The 26,418-nt window shown below is 39.1% G+C and overlaps 1 protein-coding gene and 1 long non-coding RNA gene across 3 annotated transcripts in view; one reads left to right on the top strand and one right to left on the bottom strand.

The window, feature by feature from the left end:
* LOC142144331 (uncharacterized) overlaps window positions 1-6,278 on the top strand; it is a 34,751-nt gene extending 28,473 nt beyond the window's left edge. For both annotated transcript variants that reach the window (XR_012689686.1, XR_012689685.1), the window contains 2 exons: window positions 3,083-3,236; window positions 5,238-6,278. This is a non-coding gene — a long non-coding RNA (uncharacterized LOC142144331). The remainder of the gene's footprint in view (window positions 1-3,082; window positions 3,237-5,237) is intronic.
* NKAIN2 (sodium/potassium transporting ATPase interacting 2) overlaps window positions 1-26,418 on the bottom strand; it is an 856,165-nt gene that overhangs the window by 6,300 nt on the left and 823,447 nt on the right. Inside the window, exon 6 of the mRNA XM_075203011.1 lies at window positions 5,972-6,053. Coding sequence (XP_075059112.1) covers window positions 5,972-6,053 — 82 coding nt within the window. The remainder of the gene's footprint in view (window positions 1-5,971; window positions 6,054-26,418) is intronic.

Below are 26,418 nucleotides of genomic sequence, written 5' to 3'. Positions count from 1 at the left end.
AGCCATATTTCCCCCTGCCATCTCACACACACACACACATTACATAGCCATATTTCCCCCTGCCATCTCACACACACACACACACACATTACATAGCCATATTTCCCCCTGCCATCTCACACACACACACACACACATTACATAGCCATATTTCCCCCTGCCATCTCACACACACATACACACACATTATATAGCCATATGCTCCCATGCGCTCACACAATACATTTAGAGGCCCCCCTACACCAACATTATATTACTTATAGAGGCCCCTCTAGACAAATATTACATTACATTTAGAGTGCCCCTACAAACACATTACATTAACACATTACATTACATTTAGATTTAGAGGCCCCCCTAGACAAACATTATATTACATTTAGAGGCCCCCTACACACAAATATTAATTACATTTACACACACACACACACACACTTCCAGCCGCGCTTCTCAGCACACATGGGATGGCACCTGTCATGTGGTGCGCATCCCATGTGACCTCTGCAGCCACACATAGAGGAGTGAGGTATCGCATTCGCAGCTACTAGGGGGAAGGTGGCTGGTCCCAGGGAAGGGTTAGCCACCAACTATACTACGGAGTCAGCATCTCAGACTGGTTGGAGTTGCTCCCTCCCCTGCCCCCCCCCCCCCCCCCCATTAGGCATAGTTTCCGGTTGCCAGGACTAAGCAGATCTAGGTGCACAGTGATTCAAAGAAAAAAAATGAATGGACAAAAAAAAAAAAAGTAGCCTATGGACGGCCTCATTAGGCCATCGGCCTACCGGGAAAATTCCCTGTAAGGTCTATGGCCAATCCGCCCCTGTAGCGAAGCATGGACAATCTCAAAGTAAAAAAATCTAATTCCAGAGACCTTGATGTTCACGTTTTCACCTTATGTAATCTTATTAACAAGTTTAAGGTCCATGGCACTGCAGCCAGCCTCCATGGAAAGGGAAAACTTGATGGAAAACAGCAGCGCAAAATTGTTTAAGTAATGAAGAAAGCAGCTTGATCGACTGACAAATAAAGTCAAGCTGTCCTTCAGACACAAGGTACGACAGTTTCAATACTCATCCTTCAACTCATTGAAAGGGGATTAGCAGAGGGTTGGGCCCCTCTGCTTAGAGCAAGACATAAGTAAGAATGACTAGTGTTTGCCTTAGACACTTGAACAAGCCAAATTCCTCCTGGGAGAATGTCATGGAGGAGGTTAAGTGGGGTTTTGGGATTTTTGTGAATCATCTGGTACTGGGTAAACATGTGCATGGCATCATTAAATCTGGATATCACTGGGCCATTTTGGAGCACAAAGTTGAACCCGGTTTCAGAAAACTGGGTCTGTGTCAATGGTCATGGGCCTTTTCGCAGGGCAATGACCAGCAATGAATCCAGATCTAAATCCCATAGATCACCTGTGGTATGGATCTGAAAACAGCAGTTGGGAGAATGCACCCTTCAAACCTGGGAGAACAGCAGGTTATTGCACAAGAAGAGTGAACCAAACTGGCAGTAAACAGTTGATTGCACTAATTTTGACCGAAAACTGTGCTACCAAATATTAAATCTAGGGTGTCAATAATTTTGTCAATGCTATTTTATTTTCAATTTCTGATTTAAAAAGGGAAATACAGTATTAAATTCACAATAAAATAACAAAGACTCTGTCTATTAACAGACAAAGAATTGTGGAGACCATTTACTGTTCTAAATTTCACGTTCAGTTTAGAAGAATTTATGGGTTATCTGAATATTTATATATATAATCTAGTGGGGAAATGAGACAGAGAAAAAAATGGTGACAGTAAAGAGAATATATCAGTGTCAGCTGTATAGGTGGGAGTATCCTGGGATCTAGTATTGAGGTTGGTTTTGAGAAAATGTCTAAGATTTCATGGCTTGGAGAGAATTTGATCAGGTGCAGGAAGGAATTAGATGGCAAGAAGCAGCACTAGAGAAGTCTTTTACGTAGGAGCGAGAAGTGGTTATCAGAGATGAGGGAAGGCAGATCTAAGAGGGCATGAGGGATAGAATTTGGAGAGGAGTTCTGAGATGCAGGAAAGAGTGATATTGTTAAGAGCTGTGTAGACGAATATAAGTTATTTGAATTGGAATTTGAAGGATATGGGGAGCCATGGTAGAAATTTGCAGAGCTCTTCAGCTGATGTGGAGTGGTGAGAGATAATTATTGGCATTTAGGATAGATTGAATCAGGGACATAAGGGTGAGGGAGATGCCAACTAGGGCGAGGTTGCAGTATTTGAGACTGCGTCTGATTATAAAATGGAAAACAGTTTTGGCTGCAATCTTAAAGGGCATATTCTTGCAATGTATTTAAGATGAAAGTTATATAGAAAGAGCCAATGCCATGATGTCCCTGAGGAAAGTACTATACTGTACTATATATATATTACGACTCTGTCTCGTTAAGTATTTGTACTGTATTCATTTTGTACTAATGATTTCATGACATAGTTATATATACACATCCCAATCCATAAGTTGTCTACCTAAGATAAGATGATGAATTTTCTGTAAATACAGTATTAATAAAACAAATATTAGAAAATACAATTTAATGAAAATAATAAAAACCGTCCCTTAGGAAAGTCTACATATTGAAAATCTATCACAATGTTGAACCCGGTTTCAGAAAACTGGGTCTATGTCAAAGGTCATGGGCCATGGGACCATAAATGTCATGAGACATTTATCAGTAGGGCTTATCTATGTTAGACCTTATAGTTAGGAGGATTAATCTATCCCACATTTGATTGTTTTATTTTTTGATTTATGCATTAATTTTTATATATGATGCATGGACTTTTTATTACTTTTATTATTCTCTTACTTTTATGCACTGAATAAGAGGGACTCTTTAAATCTATGTCAGAGTCCGATTAAATCCCACTCATTGGCCCTTTAAATAGGGGTCGTGTTTGAACTAATATCAGCTTTGAGAAAGTCCTAGGATAGATGGAACGAAATGCGTCAGCAGTATATCGGAGCTGTGGGCGCTGATGTTTGGTTATGCAAGCACCTTCATTCAAGTGGAACTTTTCGTCATCTCTTTTGTTTCCACCAGATTCTTAAGAAGTTACACCTACTGGAGGCGACACCGAGTGGTGAGGAAACACTATATTCATCATATCCACTAGTTGCGGTGGTGTCTGGAAGTACATTTCATCTGTACTTTAGATTGTCAATACCTCCGGAGGGCTTAATAGTACTTCGAACTGGTAAGCAGTCCGTTTTTATCTATTAATTCTGGGTGGACTTTTTTAATAATCGACCAGAAGAGATAATTGTGTGCACACTCCATAAAGGACAACTCATACACTCTTAAATGTGAGTAATAGGATTCGTTTTGCAAGGTTAATTTTGAAATATTTGGGATATTTCTCCCTAAAGAACTGTTAGCAAGAATCCGGAGAAGAGTTGTTATATATTTTTTCCTTTACATGCTCTGCAGAGTTTCTCATACTTTTGGTATATATTCAAGGTGCTTGGACGTTCATTTAAGCCCTCATCAATTACTCCGATTTATATACTCATCACACTTAATCAATTAATGACAACTGTTAATAATATAGGCAGTAATGACAAAATATAAAAAAATAAAAAAAGTTGTTTTTATTTCTTTCTCCATGAAAAACATTTATTAAGATGTAATTAATGTATATTATACATAAAATACAGTTTTATAGTTGCTCCTTATTACAAACACATGTTCTAGCATACCTACTCAGCCGTCATCACTAGTAATCGCACTTAGACTAGACCTGTAGCTGAAGCACGGGATACGGCTGAAAAACAAGTACCTGAGAGCTGCCCAGAGCTTGAATCGGACCCTGCTGTATGCACTTGAGTTTGGCACGCTCATTCTGTACATTGACTACAGGCATATACTCTATCCCCACCCCGTTCCCTCCCTGAGATCATAGGTTATCATAAGTGTCCTTTGCACTCAAAGGTGAATTGAATGTTGCTGCTTTCTGTGGCGTAAGGGCAGGTTCTGGCATGTGCAGATTAACTGTGCTGATTATGCGCAAAACAAAAAGTCAGTTACTCTCCTAAATGAATCAGACCCTCCAAGTACAAGCATAATAGTAAAAAACACAACTTGCTTTCATCTAATCTTCTTTCATAGTTTTTGAGTTCTTGATAAGTCTGCAATGACACAGTATTTTCCTGTATAACTATCCTATTCAATTCTTGTCTTACTGGTCTTTAAATTGTTCCTATTTTTTGTCAATCTTAGCAGTAGTGTCCTGCATTAAAGCTTTTATTTCCTACTTTACATCACAAGCATCTTTACCTCTCTTTTTTTTTACTACTGTTCAATTCTTTCGAACAGATGGAGAAGCACATTTCTAGATGCACTCCAAGTAATGTTTCAGCCCATTTCACACAAAAAAATTCTACCTACACTTTTTAAAGTGAATAACATATAATAATCATTAAAAACCAGACGGCATGTCCAGCTCCTCTAGTTCTCAACATTCCCTAGTACTACACAGTCTAGTCAAGTGCATGATCTCCCTACCATATTTAAAACTAACCCCAGGCTGGTCAGCACAGAGCTATGGGGAGGAATGCTAGAGAACAGCAAGTCTTCACCCTCCCATAGGCTTTCAGCTCTCTTCTTCCAACCCACATCACACCAGGGGGTAAATGTATCAATCTGCGGGTTCTTGAACACCCGCGTGTTCAGCCTCTTCCGCGATTAAATTTCAAGCGGCGCTGCATTGTAAAGGGAAGTTAACCCTTTACAATGCAGCGCCGCTTGAAATTTAATCGCGGAAGAGGCTGAACACGCGGGTGTTCAAGAACCCGCAGATTGATACATTTACCCCCAGGACTGCGGGGGCTAGGGTAATGAAAAAGGTTCTACCACTTGGAGGGGCAACTTTGGACCGCCAATGGTCCCAGTTTAATAACCCCTGTCCATTATACCACCAAAAATGTAATAAAACAAATCACAACATTTTCAAATAAACTTTCATGAAATTAAAGACCCCCAATCTTGTTGAAATAAAGTTATTTGGGTTGTATTTATTTTGTACTAATGACTTAATGATATTCGTTATCTATCTATATTAGTGAGGTATACACAATACGAGATTTGTTGACTAAGGCATGTTATTTCGTTTTAGAGTTGGACATAGATCTGTTTTTATGGTGTAACTTACATATTTCTGTACTGCACTTGTGATTTGTATGCATGCATCCTTATGTAGACTTCTTGTGTACTGTTGACTTGCACCTCCTTATATCTGGAGAGGCACGAGGGAGAAAAGGGACCCGCAAAGGTAGGCTGAGTACAGTAAGGGCATGTTCGCTTAAATGGGACTCAGTACACAAATATGTCTGTCAGGGAGGGTATCTCTTGTGGGTGCTGGAAGGGTGGTGCAAAGATACGCAAAAATGGTGATGACTATCGTTGCCACTATCAACCTGCTTCTGATGGACTAATTGTGAATTCACCCTTCCAGCATCCAACTGTAAATGAGCATCATTGTATTCCATTTCCATCCCATAGTATAAAAGCGTAATAATCCAATTTCTTTCTGTCCCAATATCATTTTCAACTGAATGTGGAAAACATGGCCTGATACTAATAAGGTTTATATAAGTGTTTCAGACACATAAGGTACAATGCATTTCCATAAAAATATTAATGCCAGCCTAAACGAGAAATTTAAAATAACTTTGTAGTGATTTTTCACTTTCCTGATTTAAGACAAGAAACCATTAGAGAATAGGGCTAAAGTTAATTTTAAGCAGAACACATTTCCAAAAATCATTACACTGAAAAGTGAGGAGAGTAATATCTGGCTTAATATTGAGGAGTGTAGCCTGTGGTCAGAATAGAGGAAAATGTGAATCTGTTTAATTTGTATTTTCTGTCCTTTAGCAGAAATAGCCTTTTAATAACTGACACTCACAGCTTGCGAGAAGATGAAATACTTACATATACATAGGCTGCAGTTGTAAGTGAGATGTCTTCTGAGGACCCTGGTAGCCATAGGAGTCAAAGCCACCTATGAAATCAACTGCAATGGAAGGAGAAAACTTCATTATCATTGTGACCTCGGCAGAACGCTGCAATGAATCAGACGTGAACTTCCAGGCTTGTATGACAGGCTGCTAATAATCATTAAAAGTAACTAATTACCGGAATGTACAAAGATGATTCATGTTACAAAATGAGAAGGGACTGTGACAGAGAAAAAGTGGATGAATGATAAATCATTATTAAACTTTCTCAACCTTCTTGATCATTTTTATCACCATTTCTATTTAATGTATGAAAGGCTAAGAAGTTCTGGATAGAAAGAGAAGAAAAGAATGACTAAAAATGTTGGAGCATACACAGAGATTTAACAAAACACTAAATAAGTTATGAAACGGTACACTTGTGAAGCAATAGAAAGGTGCAAATGAATATATCGCCTGTGTATCATTAACTGTATTACAAGAACAGTCAATCTTGTGACTTACAAAATATATATACCTAGCAGATATATGACCAAGTGGCTTCTAAACAGGGTAGCAGTTTCCATCCCTCTCCTCCTGTCGTCACAGGGCCCCAACAGTTTTTCATGTGATTTTTGTTAAGGGGAACTTTATTCAGCCACAACCTTGACTGATTCTCTACTTTATGCCAGACTGACAAGGACTTACCCGACTTGAGAAGGGCGAAGCTGGCAATCACAAAAGAATGTTAACACCGAAAGTTTCAAATCACTAGCTGCCAGAATTGCTAAGAATGCAGAAGCCGGCACACAGAAAGTCATGTTACTTTCTGGGACTTTACTATTATTAGGGGTGTTAATGGAGTAATGCAAAGAGGCACCGAATGTAGAAAGTAGAAGGCTTGCTATAAAATATTGTACATCCGACGCCTCTTTGCATGACTCTCTTAACACCCCTGTCACGAATGCCCAGCCTGTCCCAGATACAGCAATCTGAACAGCAGGCCATGACTGGCGTCACCTCAGTCCCTTAGCAATGAATACACCTTTTCTGCCACCACAAAGAATTTATTATGGTGTCCTTACATTCACCAGAACCACTTATTAATGTTTCACACTTAAATCACATACACATGTAGCCTGAGTTCACAAAGAATCACGGAGAGCACACTAGATTAAATTTATTTAATCTGAAAAATGTTTCCAAGGATTAGTTACAAAAATTAATAAGAAGATAGACAATATGTTGCACAAATAAGTTTCAGAAAATAAAATCACTACTAGTTAATACCTGGTGTGTGAGGGAACACAATGAGAAAAAAAATAGGACATTTCAGTCTTGATAGACCCCCTCATGAAAATGCTCACGTTATTGTCTAAGGCAGAAGATTTGAAACCTTTCTCCAAATAGCTCTCACCCCCCACATTTGGAGTTTAGCTGTTAATAAGGACAGATTGATCTCCCAGATTTCACAGAGCTTTTAAAGTGAGCTAGGGTTGTCCTGAGCTTTGGAATGTTCACTGGACCTGATTTCTGACCTCTGCTCATTTGGCTTGGCTGGTCAGGTCCACATCCTCTGCATACCCAAAAATCTCAACAGAGCTGCTTATCTATCTCTGGATAATTTCAAAAGATTAATGACTCATGTCATTTAGCAAAGCACACGTTGAGATTACATTACAAGGCTACATAAAATATTCACATTGTCATACATGAATTCATCAGAAAATAACAATCATTCATTAGATATGCTACACAATCGTCACAACCCCTGATAATAGTATAGTCCCAGAAAGTCACATGACTTACTGTGTGCCGGCTTTTGCATTCTTCGCGATTCTGGCAGCTAGTGATTTGAAAACTTTGGTGTTAACATTGTTTCGTGATTGCCAGGTTCTCCCTTCTCAAGTCGGGTAAGTCCTTATTGGTGTTGTGCTAGTTGGGATCACATACCCAACCCCTTTATGCACCACAAAACTTTAACTGCTGCCCCAGCTCTTACTGAGTAATGGTGGAGCTCGGGGGCTTAGGCATCATGTGACCTCATCCACAAAATATAGGGAGGTCACAACCCATCTGAGATCAGAGGAGGAGGGCCATGCAGTCTGCAAAACGTAGTTTTCCTTCTTATTCTGTGCTGCTTTTATAAACAACTATACACCCAGGGTGAAGTAGTTATTTAATTAGGTAAGATTGAGGGCATGTGGAGATATTTTTTATTTACTTTTTACTGACATTGGGAGTATTGTGCAGCCCTTGAAGTGTATCAGGTTGCCCATCACTACCTTAGTGCAAGGTGCCTAATAACGGAATGGATTCTTCAGCTATCCTAATATATGATGCTTTCACTACATAACACTGCAACTTTTGATGCTTTAGATTCATAATTCCATTAATCTTATATTGTGATTTTTTTACTTATTTTAAAAACTTTTACAAATGGTGCAAATCTGTTGCACACAAACCACACACACTTATTTGGTGCTGCAAACTTGTTCTCCAGTCACAAGAACTTACCCAGGGTAAACTACTAAAAATGAATTCCCTCATATTAGGCAATCATATAACATTAATGCAATTCGGACACTATATCCTTATGATATAGGACACATTTGAGCATTAAGATTATTAAATTATGTTTTTATGCTCTATTTATCACCATTTTCTAGTACAACACTATATTAATAGATTATGTCCACCTTATATCACCAAGATAGCAGGCACGTAGCTGAGAGTCCTCAGCTTGAAAATAGAACAGAATGTATCAAAAAGGGAGAAAAGAAGTGATGCCTGTAAGGCATTAGGGCAATGCCACAAAGAAATAACTTCAAACTTCAGGAAAAACCTCTACACAATTGCCTAATGAAGTATCTAATTTAGTTGCAGTCAACTTGTTTTGTCACTCAATTTGTCATGTTCCCCAGATGCTTGTGTGAGGAGAGAGTTTTAACACAGATATAAAGTATTGTGGCTCAGTAATGAGATTATAGATAGGCACATCTAGAACACATTTGTCCTGATGATATTTAAATGCAAATAATCTATTATCACCTTGATTTATAGTAATCATTCAATCTTTTCCACCTCAGGTCTACAAATCCTGAAACATGTCTCCATCTGTCTCTTGTTCCCTTAAGTTCACTAGCTCTAGAAGTTTCTCACTCATGTCTCAACAATGATTTTTATATTCCTCCCTTTGGCTATCAGTAACCATGGTCATGGGCTGCCCCAGAGTGATCCATTTAAGGTTGATATGCCCTCTTTCCTCTGCCACAACACATACAGTAAATTATTTAACCACAAGAACAGCAGCTTACTTTTTTCAAATAAGATATTATTAACACTTATTTACATAGCACCAACATTATCCGCAAAGCTTTACAACTGATAGTAAACATAGTAATAAAAATGACTGGGTATTGCCAAACAATAACAAGTAGCACTTCCCATAATCCAGTTTTCTACTCCATCATAAGTACGGAGAGGCACAATTCTTTATCCCCAAGAATTATTGTTCAGCAGTAGAAATGTTAATCAGTTTGAGAAAGGCATATAGTCCATATTGGATTGTAGAGATTAGAGTAATGTTGATCAATTTAGTTTTATTGGTTTAATATGTGTTGAGTACGATTAATTCTTGACACATTAATATTTTCTTGAATTTTTGAGAGACACCCATAGACAGAAGAACAAATATTTAGGCAGCGGCCCGAAGCGGATTTCTAGAATGGGGTCCTCTACAGCATAAACAATGCAAAAACCTCTCTGGTGTCTATCATACAATACATAGTTACTCCGGTGTCAATTATATAATACCTCAAAGAAGTGTAAAAAATGCGCCATGTCATGAACACGCTCCCAGCTGCCGTGACTTTGGGGGTGTTTGCTGTATGAGATCACACAATTCCAGCCCGCAGTCTCTCTTTACCTCTCACACAGGTTATAGGCCTACGCAATCGCCCCCAAACACAGCGCTCTCACACCCCCAGACACTTCAGGTTTGCCACTACCTATTGAATATGGGCAATAGGACCCCAATATATTGTCCCACACTGGCACACAAGGCTTCTAGCTATCCACAGACTAGCAAGACCCACACCAGCAAGTTAAGGGTTAACTCTTCACACCTCCAGACTGTTATACAAATGTAAATGCACACACACACAGCTTGTTAATCAAATGTATCAACAAATCACACACTGGCATTCTAAGGATTAACTTGGCCGAGCTATATTCTTCTTAACAGGCTAATGGATTTGTTAGAGTATCAAGGACACAACATATTAAATTATAGATATAATATATAAAAGTACTGGGCATGCAGATATAAAAAAATAATAAACAATTAATAGCCTTTTCTGGCCAAGGGAAATTGGCTTGGAAGATGGAGAGCTTACAATGTGAATTGATTTCCCAAAAAGTCTGACAACCTGCCCTTCCCAACACAGGTTTTTTAAGCAAAATGAAATGGGGCGGTTTTCTCAGTGGCAGTGTTAAATGCTAATAGGGGGCAGGGATGTCCCTTGGGAGTCACTTAGGATTTGTTCAAAACGATTCCTAAAGTTTTGACCTTTGGTAGCTTCTCTCAGATATATCACAGAGACATAACTCCCCCCTTCAATAAACCGGTCATAGTCTCCCACACATTTAAATACCAAACATGATGGAATTATGACAATGTAACATACCTTTTCTAAAGATATGTGATTATAGCTGTTCCCAGATACCGCCAGTATCTGTCATTCCCAATCCTGGTGTGATTTCAGCTCCTTGGTATGGAGTGGCTCCCAAATTTCCCAAAATGTGAACTATGAAAACATTTTCCTTTGAAGCCCATATTTCTATATATCTGTTTAGGCTTTCAAATGTGGACTTTGTCTCCAAGATTCCCCCTAAGCATCTGTCTCTCTCATTTACGTTTAGTGGTTCTTTGGGGGCAATTCAGTTGGCCGTGTTACGGGTAAAAGTAATGCAGCCTGCATATTATTAGCATTATTACGGTAATAATGTGCTTAATTACCGTTATTGTTGTAGTTTCAACGCCGGCCCTTGAGCTGCAAGTAGAAACCTGGGTTAAATCTACTGTAATAACGGTAATAGTTTTAACGGCGCGCTAATTTGGGGGGTATTGAATTCCCCTTTGTGTTTACACTACCTATTGAAAGGAAGTCAATTAGGAAGTGGAATACATGATCAAAAACAATTGATGTCTGATCTGCACATATTAAGCAGGTCTCCTCACAAAAGGGTTTGCTCAACCTAATTACCTCCTACTGGGCTAATTGTTTCCTTTTTAAAACATTTGGTCAAACATTTATCTGAGTTGTAAATCAGGTTCATTTATGTATCAATGCAATATTTTATTTGGGCCCTGGCATTTAATATTCTATTTCATCATATCAGATTTATGCTCTCATCCTGACACACCACATGATTACTAATGTGCAAATTGGAAGGAATATCACTAATGAACGTATGGGGCTATATTTACTAAACTGCGGGTTTTAAAAAGTGGAGATGTTGCCTATTGCAACCAATCAGATTTTAGCTGTCATTTATTTGGTACATTCTACAAATGACAGCTATAATCTGATTGGTTGCTATAGGCAACATCTCCACTTTTTCAAACCCGCAGTTTAGTAAATATACCCCATAGAGTCTATCCACTAGTAACAAAAGTATGCTGCAAGACAAAATATTATTATACTTCCCAACTGATAAAAGGCAATATGTAATAACAAAAAAAGAAAATCAATAAATGTCACATATTAAGTTACTGTCATTTCTAGTACGATTCAAAACTTTGGTTGATGTAAAGCCTGCCCCTTGAATGGATGTGCATGAGTCATGGCCATGAGCGATGTCTGAATAAAGGAACCACCTCTGGGCATGACTAAAGTATAGTGGCACTACCAAAGCATGTAAGTATCCACTCTGGTGCCTAGGGAGAAACTCCAGGCAAGAGAAGGGAGAAACAAACCTTTCAGTGAGAAGGTCCTTTGAATCACCCTCTTTTTCATTGCCTTTCCAACTTCAGGGATAGTACTGTCAGAGGAGTGTTGAGTATGAGCTAGTCTGTGTTCTGAGAATGAAGATAAGCGTTTCAGCAATAGTGAGAGTGGTAACCGAGTGCCAGAGGGAACCTACGTTCCTAGTGGGAGGCTCTTGAACCCAGTGATGAAGATACTGCTGAGAATGGAGAATGGAGAGAGAGACCCTGGCGTGAAGGAAGAGGAGGGCAGGCTGATAGACATTTGTAGCAGGAGAGTGAGAGACAGGATTTCAGCCCCTATCATCGAGAGCGTCAGCTCTGGGGCTATTTATGTAATATACCTCTACTGTAATTTATGCAACCAAGTTCTGAACTGTGTAAAAAAAGGTGCAATAAAAGGGATTGTTTTTTTAATTAGAAAGAGGTGGTCTATTTAGTGTAATAATAACATATTACAGAACAAAACGTTTCTTTGCCGCAGTTGACTATTACAAGGAAATATTTAAAAAATCCATTTAGAAAACCCCCTGACACTTTGCACTGCCAATATAAATATTTTTAAACAAATCCTTAAACCACTACCTTTTGTGTAGTTTTATTTCTTAATTTTATATTCTGGGGCATATGATTGCCTGAGTTTTGAAGGCTGCTCTCACTAAATGAGCAATATGTCCCACTCAGTGCTTCCAAGAGGATTAACTGGCCCATGTGTGGCTGCTTCTCTTGGACCCCCTCACTAGGCAGCACAAGCTTTAAAGCCACTTCTGCAAGTACAGCTTAGGGAGGTAACATTTGAGTGGAGTTCTCCTTTAATCAGGGCCTAATTCTCTAACAGGCTGACTAGGGCAAAAATCTTTGGGGTGCAGAATTGTGTCAAGTAGAGGTATAAACTCAAATTAATTTTAAAATATTATAGAATATTTGTTCTCCAAAGTAAGAAGATAAAGAAAAATATAGTAAGCATTTAATCTTGACGTATTCCCATGGTAAAGGCTGAAGACAATGAATCAACCACAGCCGGGCACTTGAGTTTAAGCGAGTAGGAAAGACAAGGATGGCAACAGGAGAAGGTATGACAACCCCTTCCCCATCCACATCTTCACCCTCAGTAGCTTTCATCCATGCCTCCGTTATATACAGTTCCAATTCTAATGACAATTAAATGAATGGAATGATTGCCATTAGCCTTTTTATAAGCAGAGAGGAGTTTCTAAACCAGGGGAACAAAAACATTGGTTTGGCATAAAGGAAGCCAGATTTTAAATTAAGGACTATTTTGTTTTTACCTAGCACGTATTAGCCTGGTGTGGAAGACGAGGGGGCAGTATGACCGTATTAGCCTGGGGCGACCTTAACCCTTAATCAGGCCCTGCCTTTAATGTAACTTTAGCTATGGAATTCACAATAATTGTTAATAATAATTATTATTAACAATAATAATAATAATAATAATAATAATAATAATAATAAATAATGATATTAAGGATAATCTGTTTATTTCTACCACACAAGTTAACCAAAAAACTTTTTTTTAAAAAAATGTTACAATTGTATTAATATTTTTGCTGTCTTATTTGCAAAAGGGTCCATAGTGACAGTTCCAGTAAGATCTAATTTATTTTAACAGCGACTTAAGCTTTAAGTGCTGTTGATTTTCTATACTCTGATGTACATTAGAGTTGAATTTGTTTAAGAAGTGATGACAGCAACATTTTTTTCTACAATTGATTTTAAAACTGGAAGCCCTGTAAATGTTGTGCTAAATGAGATTATTTGTAGCAATAAATGTTATTTTTCACGTGTACAATAAAATACAATAAAAAAGTAATTGTGGCAGAAACAAAATCCAACAGTAATATTTTGCTATAATTTTATATATAACGTCCAGTGTATTTACGTAGTTCAATTATAATCAGTGAAAATTTCGAATATAGTACAGCACAGTGTCTTAGTGGTTAGCACTTCTGCCGCACAGCACTGGAGTAATGAGTTTGATTCCTGACAATGGCCTTATCTGTGTGGAATTTGTACCCTGTCTTTGCATGGCTTTCCTCCCACAATCAAAAACATACTAGTAGGTTAATTTGCTGCTACCAAAATTGACCCTAGTGTGTATGTGTGTTGGGGAATTTAGACTGTAAGCTCCTATGGGGCAGAGACTGATGTGAGTGAGTTCTCTGTACAGCGAATTAGTGGCGCTATATAAATAAATGATGATGATGATGATGATGATGATGAATATGTGTAAAGTTATAATGTGAAAGATATTGAGTAACATCCACACAACCTCCTTCTTTGTGTTGTACAGTGCAGTCAGACACCTACTGTCATTAACTGTTTAAAATGCTATGGGGTATATTCAATTGTCCGCGTTACTCGCAAAAGTAATGCAGCTTTAAAAGTATTACCGTTATTATGGTAATTCTAACCCAGCTGCGAGCTGAAAGCCGGCGTTAAAGGTACCGTAATAATGGTAATAGTGCGCAAGACGCATTACTTTTGCGAGTAACGCGGACAATTGAATATGCCCCTATGATTTATGATATTAATGTAATTATCAATATAATTTTAATCATTGCAATAAAGGTGCTGTTATTGGTTCAAAAGGAACACTTTTGTATCATGCCGTACTTATAAAGATAAGGTGGATAAAGATAAAGTCACCTTTGAGCCTGTCCTTTAGTCTAATGCCTTTATATGATCTTCAGTAACTTTTTTTATTTAGAGGTTCCCCCTACCCTATATTATCCCTTAAATAGTTTTTCTTCTGTATCGGCAGCTTGTAGTTTGCCTACAGTCTATTAAAATTCATGTAGCACTTTTGTATTTGTTTAGATACTTTTGAGGTTATGAATAGGTAATGCTATTATATTTGAAGAAAGGGGCTCTTTTGAGTGGCTCTCATTGCTACTGACCCTATACGTGGAATGGTAACAATGGAATTTATTTTTAAGCTTATTGAACCCTATATTATTGTCACACGCCGGCCCTGCGGACGGGTACCGACGTTGTTACCTTCCTCCTGTAAGCGTTGATCAGGGTGTCCTGACTTCATTCTCGGATCAACATCCACCATCTAGTCTCTTGCTCTGTGCATGTGCTACCAACTACCCTCTCCTAACTAACCTCCTATCTGTTCCCATTGGTCCTAGCATTTTGGAGCACTATTTAAACCTCCCAATTCCTTCTGTCCGATGCCTGTTCTTCGAGTTACTCACTCTCAGTAAGGATCTGGCTTCCTTTAGTCTGACTCACCTGCTGTTGTTCTGTATGAACGTCTCGGATCAGTGCCTCTCCGCTGCTACCTCAAATAGAACTGCTTGCTGCACCTGTATTCACCAGCCATGCTCTGATTTACCATCTACGGACCAGGTAAGTTCTACTTCACTACTGTTTCTATTTGAACTGCCGCTGTACCAGTAACTCCCCACCTGTTGCTCTGAATCACCATCTGCGGATCAGCTAAGTTCTACTCCACTACTGCTTCTATTTGAACTGTCGCTGTACCAGTAAATCACCTGTTGTTGCTCTGAGTTACAATCTACGGATCAGCTAGTTCTATCCCACTATTGCCCTCATTGAACTGCCGTTGTATCAGTATCCATCTGCAGTTGTCCTGAGTTGCCATCTACGTCTCAGCTAATTCTATTTCAGCTATTGCTTCCATTCGCACTACCACCAGTGACTTTCCTGCTGTTGCTTCAAGCTACCACTTACAGATTTGCTACTCCATTGCTACTTTCTCCGCTACACTATCATTGCTCTGCCTTCCTATGCCACTACCTTCAGTGCCTCTCTGACTTGTCATCACCACTCCGCTGTATCAAGCTCCACCAGGTACTCTGCAAACACTCATTCAGGGAATCGCAACCTGTAGGATAGGAGCAGCAAAATCCATACCCTCTTGCGGGGGGTCACTGGCGAAAACCACCTACCCATTAGACTCTGCGCCCCTGAATGAGCTCTATCATTTGGCAGGTACAAGGGATCCACTAAATATCCAACGGATTTGTGACAATTATATTATGTGTGTATGTATATATATATATATATATATATATATATATATATACACACAAGTTAACCCGTGCATGATACTCATGCATTCTAGTCAAATCAAGCTACTTAAGGTGTTAAAAAGGTTCTTGTCATGCATTTGGGCCATAGCCCAGGCCTCAACCACCAACACTTTTAACAATTAACAAATTAAATTAACAAATTAAAAACATCTTAGTATACCAAATTTCAGCCCTTTCTGAATTTTCCACACACACTAAGAATTTAGTAGGTCAGTGTATAACGCCGCCCAGCAGGTGGCGCTGCAGCTTGGTATATATATAGCACCACAGCGCATTTATACAAGCTTGGTGGCATTTACAGGTTCATTCATATTGATGGTAGTCTCTCCCTGAGTATATAACTCTCCCCAAGATCTCAACATTCCCACTAACTGGCAACAAGTCTTCCAAGTAGATCTTCCTTCCTGGGTCATATATCTCACACCTAAGTCTGAAATTCCATTGTTCATAGGAACACTCCTCAGTGGAACCAAACATATCTGTCTTGTGATTTTAAGTTACCAATCATGAAAAGGTCAACTTGTAACTGTTTAAATACATATTAACCTTCCCCTTATTACATAACCTCCCCCTCTGATACAGGGTGTAGGTTACATTTACATTTGGTCTTTGTTGATACTGAGTTTAATAACTCAGTTTAATAAAACCTCCAATTGCAATTTTAAGGACATATTAGAAGAAATAGATTAATCATTAAGAAATCTGTGGTGACCACGAGTGAATTGATTTGAACAAGATGTATTCAGCTAATTTGTGTTTAAACCCTTGATATATTTGAATAATCTTGGAAAGGTTTCAGGTGCAAAATCACGATTCAAGATTTAACTGAAGCAAAAGTGTTCTTCATTTTTATTAGTTTACTCTCTTTGGACCCTTCTAGTTATCACAGATAAGCATAAGCCTATCTTAATAAAAACAAGAAAAAGGCCACCATTTGAGTGTAATGTATTTTCCTTGCTTTCTATGCATTCTGTGTTTGTCCAATTTATTGCAAGTATTGCCCTGAAAAAATCCCTTGCAGCAACTATTAACCATACCATAAGAATGCCGGCTTGTGTACCTCTTTTCATTATTTTTGTGTGTTATAATATAACACAGCCTATGGGGAATTCTTTTTAACATTAAACTTCATTAGTTGCGAAAGCAGCAATCCATATCCAATTTTCTTTCCATGTCAAGCTTGTTCATGTATAAATCCAGTTCTTTTGTTGGATATTTGCAATTAATCCTATGAACAAAGCAAATGCAAATCTTGTGCTGTCAACCTCACCATTTCCAGCTGATTCTTTTCCTGACTTCCATCCATTACACTGAATAATGAACAAAAATTCCCACATTAAGTACGACCTAATTTTCTTGTGATAATAGACACACAAAAAGTCTCTAAGCACCTGACGCCTCATGGTAGTAACATCCTAATTTTACGTCTCTTTTAAGTGTTAAGTAAGATTTAAGCACCAAAGGAAATTAACCATAAAACAATTACCATAACAAAAATGCCACATTTTAAATTAATTACTCCCCATTTTAAATAAACTTGATATTCTACCGAGATTCATTATTTCTCTTCACATATGTCAACCAGCAATCATTAGTCTGTGAAACTCATAGGACGACTCCTATAATATTTGGTATAGGCTGCAAAATCACACCAAATACTTGAGAATACAAAGCACTGATTATTCCATAGGATAAAAGAATTTACATAATGTTGTGCTTGCTTTACACTATAGGCTACTAATGGATCTATTGTACTTTATCTGTTCTTTGTTCCGCTTCTGTCCTGTCAATACTTTCATTGTTCTCTAGCATTCAGATAAATAGCACAGACATTTGAATCATATTTCTTTGAGATAAACATCAGGATTGAGTGTGTCATTCAGAGTTTCAATTGCGCCATTCACCTTTAGCCATGCTGGACTTCAATAGTTTAACTATAGAATGGGTGGGGTTAGTACAGCATGATTTGGTGCACCCTCTACTGTTCAGAAGCTGCCAGGTCATATCATCAGGCTGAAGAAAACTTGTCCCATGGATAGTGTAAGTTTAATTTACCAACCAGCCCCTAGACTAGCCAGTGTAGCATGATTTTGTAGAGATCCACAGCATCAATGGCTCCCTAATCATGGCAACCATACCAAGGGCTGAGTACTGCAAGGCTTGCTGCTTTTGTATGCAGTGCTAAGGAACAGTGTTGGTTCTCTCTCTAGTGAATACAACTAGCCATAGTGCAAGGAAATGTGAGAAAATCTTCCTAACTACCCTGCTATCTATGGTAACTAGAATGATTAACTGAGTTCCCCAGAAGTAGTAAGTAAGCTATCCCCTATGTGGAACGGTAAGATACCTGTCCATTTACACCAGTGGTCAGTGAACAGGGGTAAATTACCACAAATGGGGTAAAAATGAAATTCCTGAGGGTAATGCTGTCGAGTCACATGCTGACAGTTGAATTGTAGACCCCTTTAAATGTGAATTTGCTGTTGTACCAGAAGAGCCTCAAGGGTTGGCAGAGGCACTTCTTGAGCTTCGATGCAATAATGAAGCACATATTGCATTTGAAAACAAAGCAGATCTGTCATATTTTTGGATGTCAACAGCTGCAAAGGCATTCAAAATTGCACATGAGGCAGTCAAAAAGTTGCTGTCTTTTGCAACAACCTACCTTTGCGAACAAGGATTTTCCACTCTAACGAACATAAAAACAAAGCAGAGATATCGATTGGACGCTGAAGACTGTATCCAAATTGCTCCGACATCAAAATGTCCCAATCATCATCATCATCTAAATTTATTTATATAGTGCCAACAGATTCCATAGCGCTTATGGATGCTCTCATATCAAAAATGAAGCAACATCATTGTCAGGCGCCGTCTCCGCACTGACACTTGGTGCAGGAGACGGACGCCCGCACCTTCCAAGCAACCACGTCCTGTTGCCTAGCAGCGGGACGCTATCTCTGCTCACCTGTCTGCAGCCAGCATGTCTTACCGCCAAAATCTCCCTAACCCTATCAGGAGGCACCTTAGGGTATATAAGGCAGCCTCTGACACATGTCTAGTGCCAGAGCATTTGGTCTTCAGCCTTGCTCCAGCGTTTGTTCCTGTGTTGCTGTTATTTGTATTCTGACCCCGGCTTGTTCCGGACTTCTCCTTTGGTTCCTGATTCTGGCTTAGAGTGATATTTGGTATTGACCCGGCTTCCTGACCATTCTCCTGCTTCTGATTTGGCTATATCCGTTCCTCTGGTTTTAGACCCGGCTTGCTGACTACTCTTCCATCCTGCATCCTGGTGGGCTATCACCACTGCCTCAATTTTTACCTCGCCAGCTGACTGATACTGAGGGCCGCAACCTGCACGTCCCTTGCAGCAAAGTCCATACCTCCTTGCGGGGGTTCCTGGTGAAAACCAGGGGCGTGTTAGACTCCGAGCCTCAGTACTCAGTAGTGCCAACTGCTGGCAGGTATCATCAATTCCACCTAGTAATTCTGACAATCATTTCTTCAAAACCTGAAGTTTCGAAGTTGTAGCTTTCAAAGAAATTTTGAATATATTCAATAAAAATTTTAATTCCAATAATTAATATATGATTTCCTTCCTTTCAAATCAAGGCGGTAACGTCGGCGTATCTAAATATATATGGGCGTAAAAGGTAAAAAAGTTTCCTGACCCATGATTTACACAATGACCTCTGATGAAACCAAAGACAAAAGACAGATTCTATTTCCTAGGATGGGGTAATTACATTTTTGAACTGGATCTATAAAATTATATTGAAGGCTTCAGATGTGGAGATATACATCCATCAACTGTGCTGCAAGTTGTCCCTTCGGTAGTGGAGAAAATCTTCTGCAGATAAGTACTCTTGTAATTATTTCACTAAATGTGGGAAGCATATTCATTTCTTTGGATACTATTCACTGCAGACTAATATCTTTGTGATCATACCCATGGGCGTTGAGGAGGAGGGGGGGATGGGTTCTAATTAATCTAATTTTTCCTCAATTTTTATTGTAAGTTTATCTTTGTATGGGGTTGCAGAGCCCTTAGAGGCAGCCATTTCTCTTATGCACTTACAATTGTGTTTCATTATCTTACCATTTTCAAACATGTGGGTATCTGATTATTTTTCACACACAGTTTGCTTGTTATATAATTATATATTGCGTGATCTGTGCTGTGTACTGTGTTCACTAATTATGTTCCATATTTCATGTACCTATACATTTTCCAAACAGGTCCCCAACATTCCGGTATCCATACAAGAATCCAGTACCAGGTTGAAAGTTTTAATAACAGGTAGGTAAAAGCAACACCATTTTAATACATAATGGTGGGAATTCAATTGCTGGTGATGTGGACATCGCACCACACACAAAATTACAGTAGACATATCTGACAAAATCTCTGCTGTGAAGTGTCTCACAGATGTTCTGGAGACACTTTGTGGAAAATTGAATTCCCCCATAATGTCATGTGTAAAGAGGCACACAGCCCATGTTGGCCACGTCCCATCACTATGTGGTCATGCTCCATTTGACAATACGCATGCCGCTCGGCAGCGGCACGCATCCCTTCTCCTGCTATGTGTGGAGGGGTGGGCACAGAGGTGCTGTACCAGGGCCCCAAATTCCTCCTGACAGCCCTGATCATACCACTGAAGGGGAAAGAATATGAGTTTCTCTGGATTCGATTGTTTGGAGGAGAGCACATACATAAATTGAGTGGTGAGCACTAGAACTGTGATCTGGAAATCATCTGTTGCTTGATAGCAGATTTAATAAAAAAAAAATAAAATATATATATATATATATATATATATATATATATATATATATATATATATATATATGTGCATATACATACATCCATACACACATGTACACACATGTACACACTTGTATTCCAGGATCAAGAGAATCATATTTAAGAGTGTTCTCTCTGGTACTGGCAATACCTGTGGATGATAGACCTAAGTATGGACTTATAAAGTATTAATTTCTGTAGTATTTTATAGGAAGTTGCTTATTTTCATCATATTGGGCAGTTTGATTGATTAGGTACATTGGGCGATTTTAATTTGTGATTTTATTATATTCTTTTTAATATAATTTTTTAATAAACTATTTGACGTATAAGATCAGACCTCTCATTAATTCCTTTTCTTTTTGTTGTTGGTTTTAGTGTGGTAGATACAGAGCCTGCTATTTTGAGAGCTGCAGATCTATTGAGCATCGATTTATTATTGATATTAACAATATTTATATCCACTAGCACCTGAAATATTTTTTTATCATTACACAAATGATACAAAAGTGACAGTATCCCCCCTATTATAATCAGCACTTAAGCTATCTATGACAGCTGGTTACCATGATTTTGGAAAGACTCACAGGTCACCCTAGTCATGATCTACATATCCTAGGCTGATCAGTATGGGTCTGGTTGCATTTACTAGAGGGGAAAAAAAAAACAGGGAGGCACTGCACATCTTTACTTATCACAACTATCCCAAGCATTACAAAGCATGTGTACTCTTCTTATCTACCCTCATGACATTACTGACTATGGAAAGGTGGTGGTTGGAGGTTGGAGTTGTCAGTTATGACAGCCATAACAGCCCAGATACTACTATAATAACATTGCACCTTCATTCTTGTGAGTATAATTTTTTTTCTTCATCCATTGGTTAATCTGTGATAAGAAAATGGTTTATAAATTACACACAGAAAGTGTTAGTAAATCACTCCAATAGGTAAATGTTTATTAGGCTAGTGTATAAGGAACACAACATTTCAAGGATGGACCCAGGGGCGTTTTAAGAATTTAGCAGGACTGTGTGTAAGATTAGTGCACACAGGCCCAAGAATGAAGAGAGCCCTATGTCACCTATCCTGCGCTCAAAATTTTATATTGCTTTCAGAATTATTATTTTTCCCTCCACATGAAGATCTACTCTCCATTATGTCCTCACCACATTGGCACCAGTCAGCCAGGCTCAGAAAGATCAATCTTACTCTTTCCTTCCCAGGTTCCCAACCGGACTTGACAGTAGATTCATCCACCAGCATTGAGCTGTCAATGCAGGAGTCAACAAAGGAGGAAGCTCCTCAAATGCTGGTTCCTGCATTGACAGCTCAATGCTGGTGGATGAATCTACTGTCTTGTGATGCGTTACCTGTCAGATGACACATCAAGTCCGTAGGGAGCCAGCAAGGCAGGAGTGAGAATGAGTTTTCTAAGCCCAGCCAACTGGTGTAGTATGGGGTATGGGAGATGGGGCCCCCTGACTTATTGGCCCATGTACAGTGTACACCCTGCGCACATTATAGGTGCTCCACTGGATGCACTCCCATCCTTCTGTCTGTCCCTGTAACATTATGTTCCTTCTATGCCAGCTTAATAAACATTCCCCTATAGGGTACATAAAGAAGCACTCCCCGTGTGCAGAGTCTGAACCATTTTGTTTGTCAAAGTAATTGGAGGATTTGGAAAAGAGACCAGTTCAAGAGAGCACCAAGGCATAACAATTTTGAATTGTTGGGGGAGAATTGTTCATCTGTGATAAGGGCACTGTTGCTACATTTTATCAACGCTCTACAACAAGTTTGCCTGTGCTAATTACTTATCAAAGTCATACCTTTTTTAATTCAGACATTGTGGGCCTGATGAAGGCTAGCAAAACAAATGTAAAGTGTGTTTTTGAAAAAAACCCCACATAAATCAGGCATATGCTTGTCTGTATTCAACAGCAAGCGGATCTAATGAAACGTCTCTTGTTGAAAACGGGTATAGGTACGCTCTGCATATATGGCACTTATCGTATTAAGTCAGACAATACAATGCATCAGAGGAAGGGATACTTAACAAAGCGGAACTAGAGTTTCTTAAAATCAAGGACCCTAGATTACCGGTTATATACCATCTCCCAAAAGTGCACAAGTCCCGTACCAACCCACCAGGGAGACCTATTGTTTCTGGGATAAATTCCCTTACTACCAACCTGTCAAGCTACATAGACTTTTTCTTGCAGCCACTTGTTACTCAACAAAAAAGCTATTTAAGGGATACTAGCCATGCATTGGAGATCCTACAGGAGGTTCAGTGGGAAGAGGGTTTTATCCTTCTCACATGTGATGTAACCTCACTTTATACGATAATTGATCACGATAAGGGGTGCCACCATGTGAGCTCCATTCTGAGAGAGGAATCTCACCTCCAAATGGAACAGATAGAATTTCTTCTGCAGAGTATAAAATTTGTCCTGCACCATAACTATTTTTGGGCTAACAGTGGGTACTACAGACAGATTCGCGGGACAGCTATGGGCGCGAAATTCGCGCCCAGTTACGCGAAGTTGTTTGTGGCCCACTGGGAGAATCTAAATATATGGAATAACAATCCATTTGCAGAATATGTACACAAATGGTATAGGTTCATAGATGATGTCCTGTGCATATGGACAGGGACTATAGAAAAGCTAGAGGAGTTTCTACTGTACATCAATACCAATGACCTCAATATGAGGTTTACAGCCAACTTTAGTAAAGAGAAGGTTGTCTTTTTAGACTTAGAGATATACATTGAAAACAATAAGGTTGCAACTAAAACACATCTGAAGGAAGTGGACTGTAATTCTTATATTCCGGCCTGTAGCAGCCACCATACCAACTGGCTGCGCAACATCCCCAAAGGCCAGTTCACTAGAATTAGGAGGAACTGCTCCACTATAGAACAATACGACATCCAGGCCGATCTGATTAGGGACAGGTTTCTGCAAAGGGGCTACGATAGCACCTCTGTAGAAAGAGCCCTTGTAGAGGTCAGAAAAGAAGACAGAGAAAATCTCTTAACTAAGAAAACAACAAAGTCCTTTGAACAGTTTGATGCCCCCTCTTTCATCACCAGATATAGTAGGGATTCCAAAAAGATAGAGAAAATCATCTGTAAACATTGGAACATCCTTTTGGGAGATGAGAGATTGAGGGAGATCTTACCTAACAAACCAAGGTTCATTTACAAAAAAGCCAACAACTTAAAGAATGCCCTTGTGACAAGTAGTATTCCAACCACTGTACCAACGCCTAGTACTACATGGTTAGGAGAGGCCAAAAAAGGGTTTTTTCATTGTACAAGATGTCATGCCTGTAAGATTAGCCATATGAGGGGCACTAAGCCCATGAGCACATTCACCTCTACTGTTACTGGTGCCACCCACACAATCAGAGAAAAAATCACCTGTGACATGAAGGGGGTGATATATTTGATAGAGTGTCCTTGTGGAAAGCAGTACGTGGGAAGGACTGCAAGAGAACTACACATCCGCATTAGTGAACATCATAGGAATAAAAAAAAAAAAAAAAAAGGGGTTTGAGGCACACAGTGTCTCAAACCACTTCTCTCTCTTCCACAATAAAGATCCTTCATTGCTAAAGTTTTTGGGCATTTGCAAAGTGAAGAAATCATGGAGAGGGGGAGATTTCATTCGATCCATGTCACGTGAAGAAAGCAAATGGATCTACACTTTGAAGACACTAACACCGCGAGGTCTAAACATCGACTTTGAACTTAATAGTTTTCTGTAACATACTAAACTTTTCCTTTTTTCTGGTTATTAATTCAATAAAAGGTTCTTCCTGCGATTTATAACATTCTTCGTCCCCCATAAGGAACAGCATATACACTCAAACAGATTCAGTATAAACTGCTATAACCTGTATAGCCTTAATTGGCACATCTGGTCATAAAGTGGCTTTTATTGGTCCATCCGTTTTTAAAACAACTACAAAAAGAGGCATAGTGGCTCTAGCCCTCTACACATCCCTGAGGAAGCCCATCATTGGGTGAAACGCGTAGGATATCGATCCCAAACGGATTAACCAACATTCACTAGCATCTCCAACTTTACACTTTCAAGCCGGCTGCACGGACCGGACATACTTCAACGCATGCGCATGCGTGAACTACGGACTTTCACTTTGGCAGCTGGACGCCAAGCAGCGTGGAACAAGGCTTCTACAGCGGCTTCCCCGAACGGACATCTGAGAAGTGGATCTTCTAGGAGCGGGGTGAGTCTACCATCTCTTTTCCCCTCCTGTGATGTACCGGAGCTGCTATCATAAGATCATTGTACACTGACTTTTATATCCATTTTACTATTTGACTGTTTATTGTGCAATCAGCACGGAAACTCTATGCAGCACATGTGACTCATCACCCACTATTGTTTGGGGCCTTGTTTTTATGGTGACTGCACCAATACATTGGACTTCGCTACCATTGCTGCCAACAAACCTACTGAGCAGAATGGGTGTCCATTCAGCATTACATATGTCAGCATGATTGATATGTGCTTGTTGTTTTATTATCAGTGAAACATTGTGAGATACAATACACATCTTTATTTCATCTGCGATTTAATAAACATCTATTACATATTCCTTTATTGTTCCATCACTACAGGCGCCTGGGGATTACCCCAAGTCTTTTTTTGTGGTTCTCTATATTACAACCAGGGGGAGGGGTCCCCCCTTTACAGTGTCCCCGTTTTTGGCAGCCATCTCCTATCTATACTGGTTGTTTGCGCAGGTATTACCCCACAAATTGTCTAATACACTGCAGGATACGTACAAAATATATGTGTAATGTAAATTACTAGCAGAACGCACAGATAAAGTATTCAGTTATTGTCACCTGTAAATAATATAGTCATTCATGAAAAATAATTAAAAAAAAAAATTTATTTTCATTTTCTCCCCCATGAAATACATTTATCGAGATGTTATTAATGTCTACTGTACATAAAACACATTTTTTACATTTGCTGCTGATTGCAAACACATGTTCTAGCATTGCATACGCGACCTTCATCACTATCACTCTGCACTTGCACCTGCCCTATAGATGGTAAAAGTGATACCACAGAAAAGCATGTACCTTAGAGGTGCTCAAAGCTTGAATCGGACACTGCTGCATGCGATCAACCCTCTCATGTCCTTACTGTATATTGACACCCGTCCATTGGCCCCCCTCTCCGTTCCACCCTTCAAAATGTAATCTGTCCGAAGTGTCATTTATGAGCGAACATAAATTGTGTTCTTTGGCATATGTTTGAGTTTTGCGCATGTGCAGAGTGAAAAAAAACACAAAATAGCCACGTAAATGGACTTATGTTCCTTAATGAATCAGGCCCTGTGAGTGTATGATATCCCTAAATTTACAATAAGATACCATATTTGCTTTTCCTTTTATTTGCACAGTCTGAACCCAAAATTTCATGCATAATACTATTATCATGGTAATTTTTATTCCTCAAGTAAAACAAACCATTGTTTTAACGTTCTTTATGCCCCTTTGTAGAACATCTTATA

This window comes from Mixophyes fleayi, chromosome 3 (assembly GCF_038048845.1).
Source record: "Mixophyes fleayi isolate aMixFle1 chromosome 3, aMixFle1.hap1, whole genome shotgun sequence".
NCBI classification, from domain to species: Eukaryota; Metazoa; Chordata; class Amphibia; order Anura; family Limnodynastidae; genus Mixophyes; species Mixophyes fleayi.
Note: the sequence above shows the minus strand (reverse complement) of the source record. Positions and strands in the feature narration are given on the sequence as shown.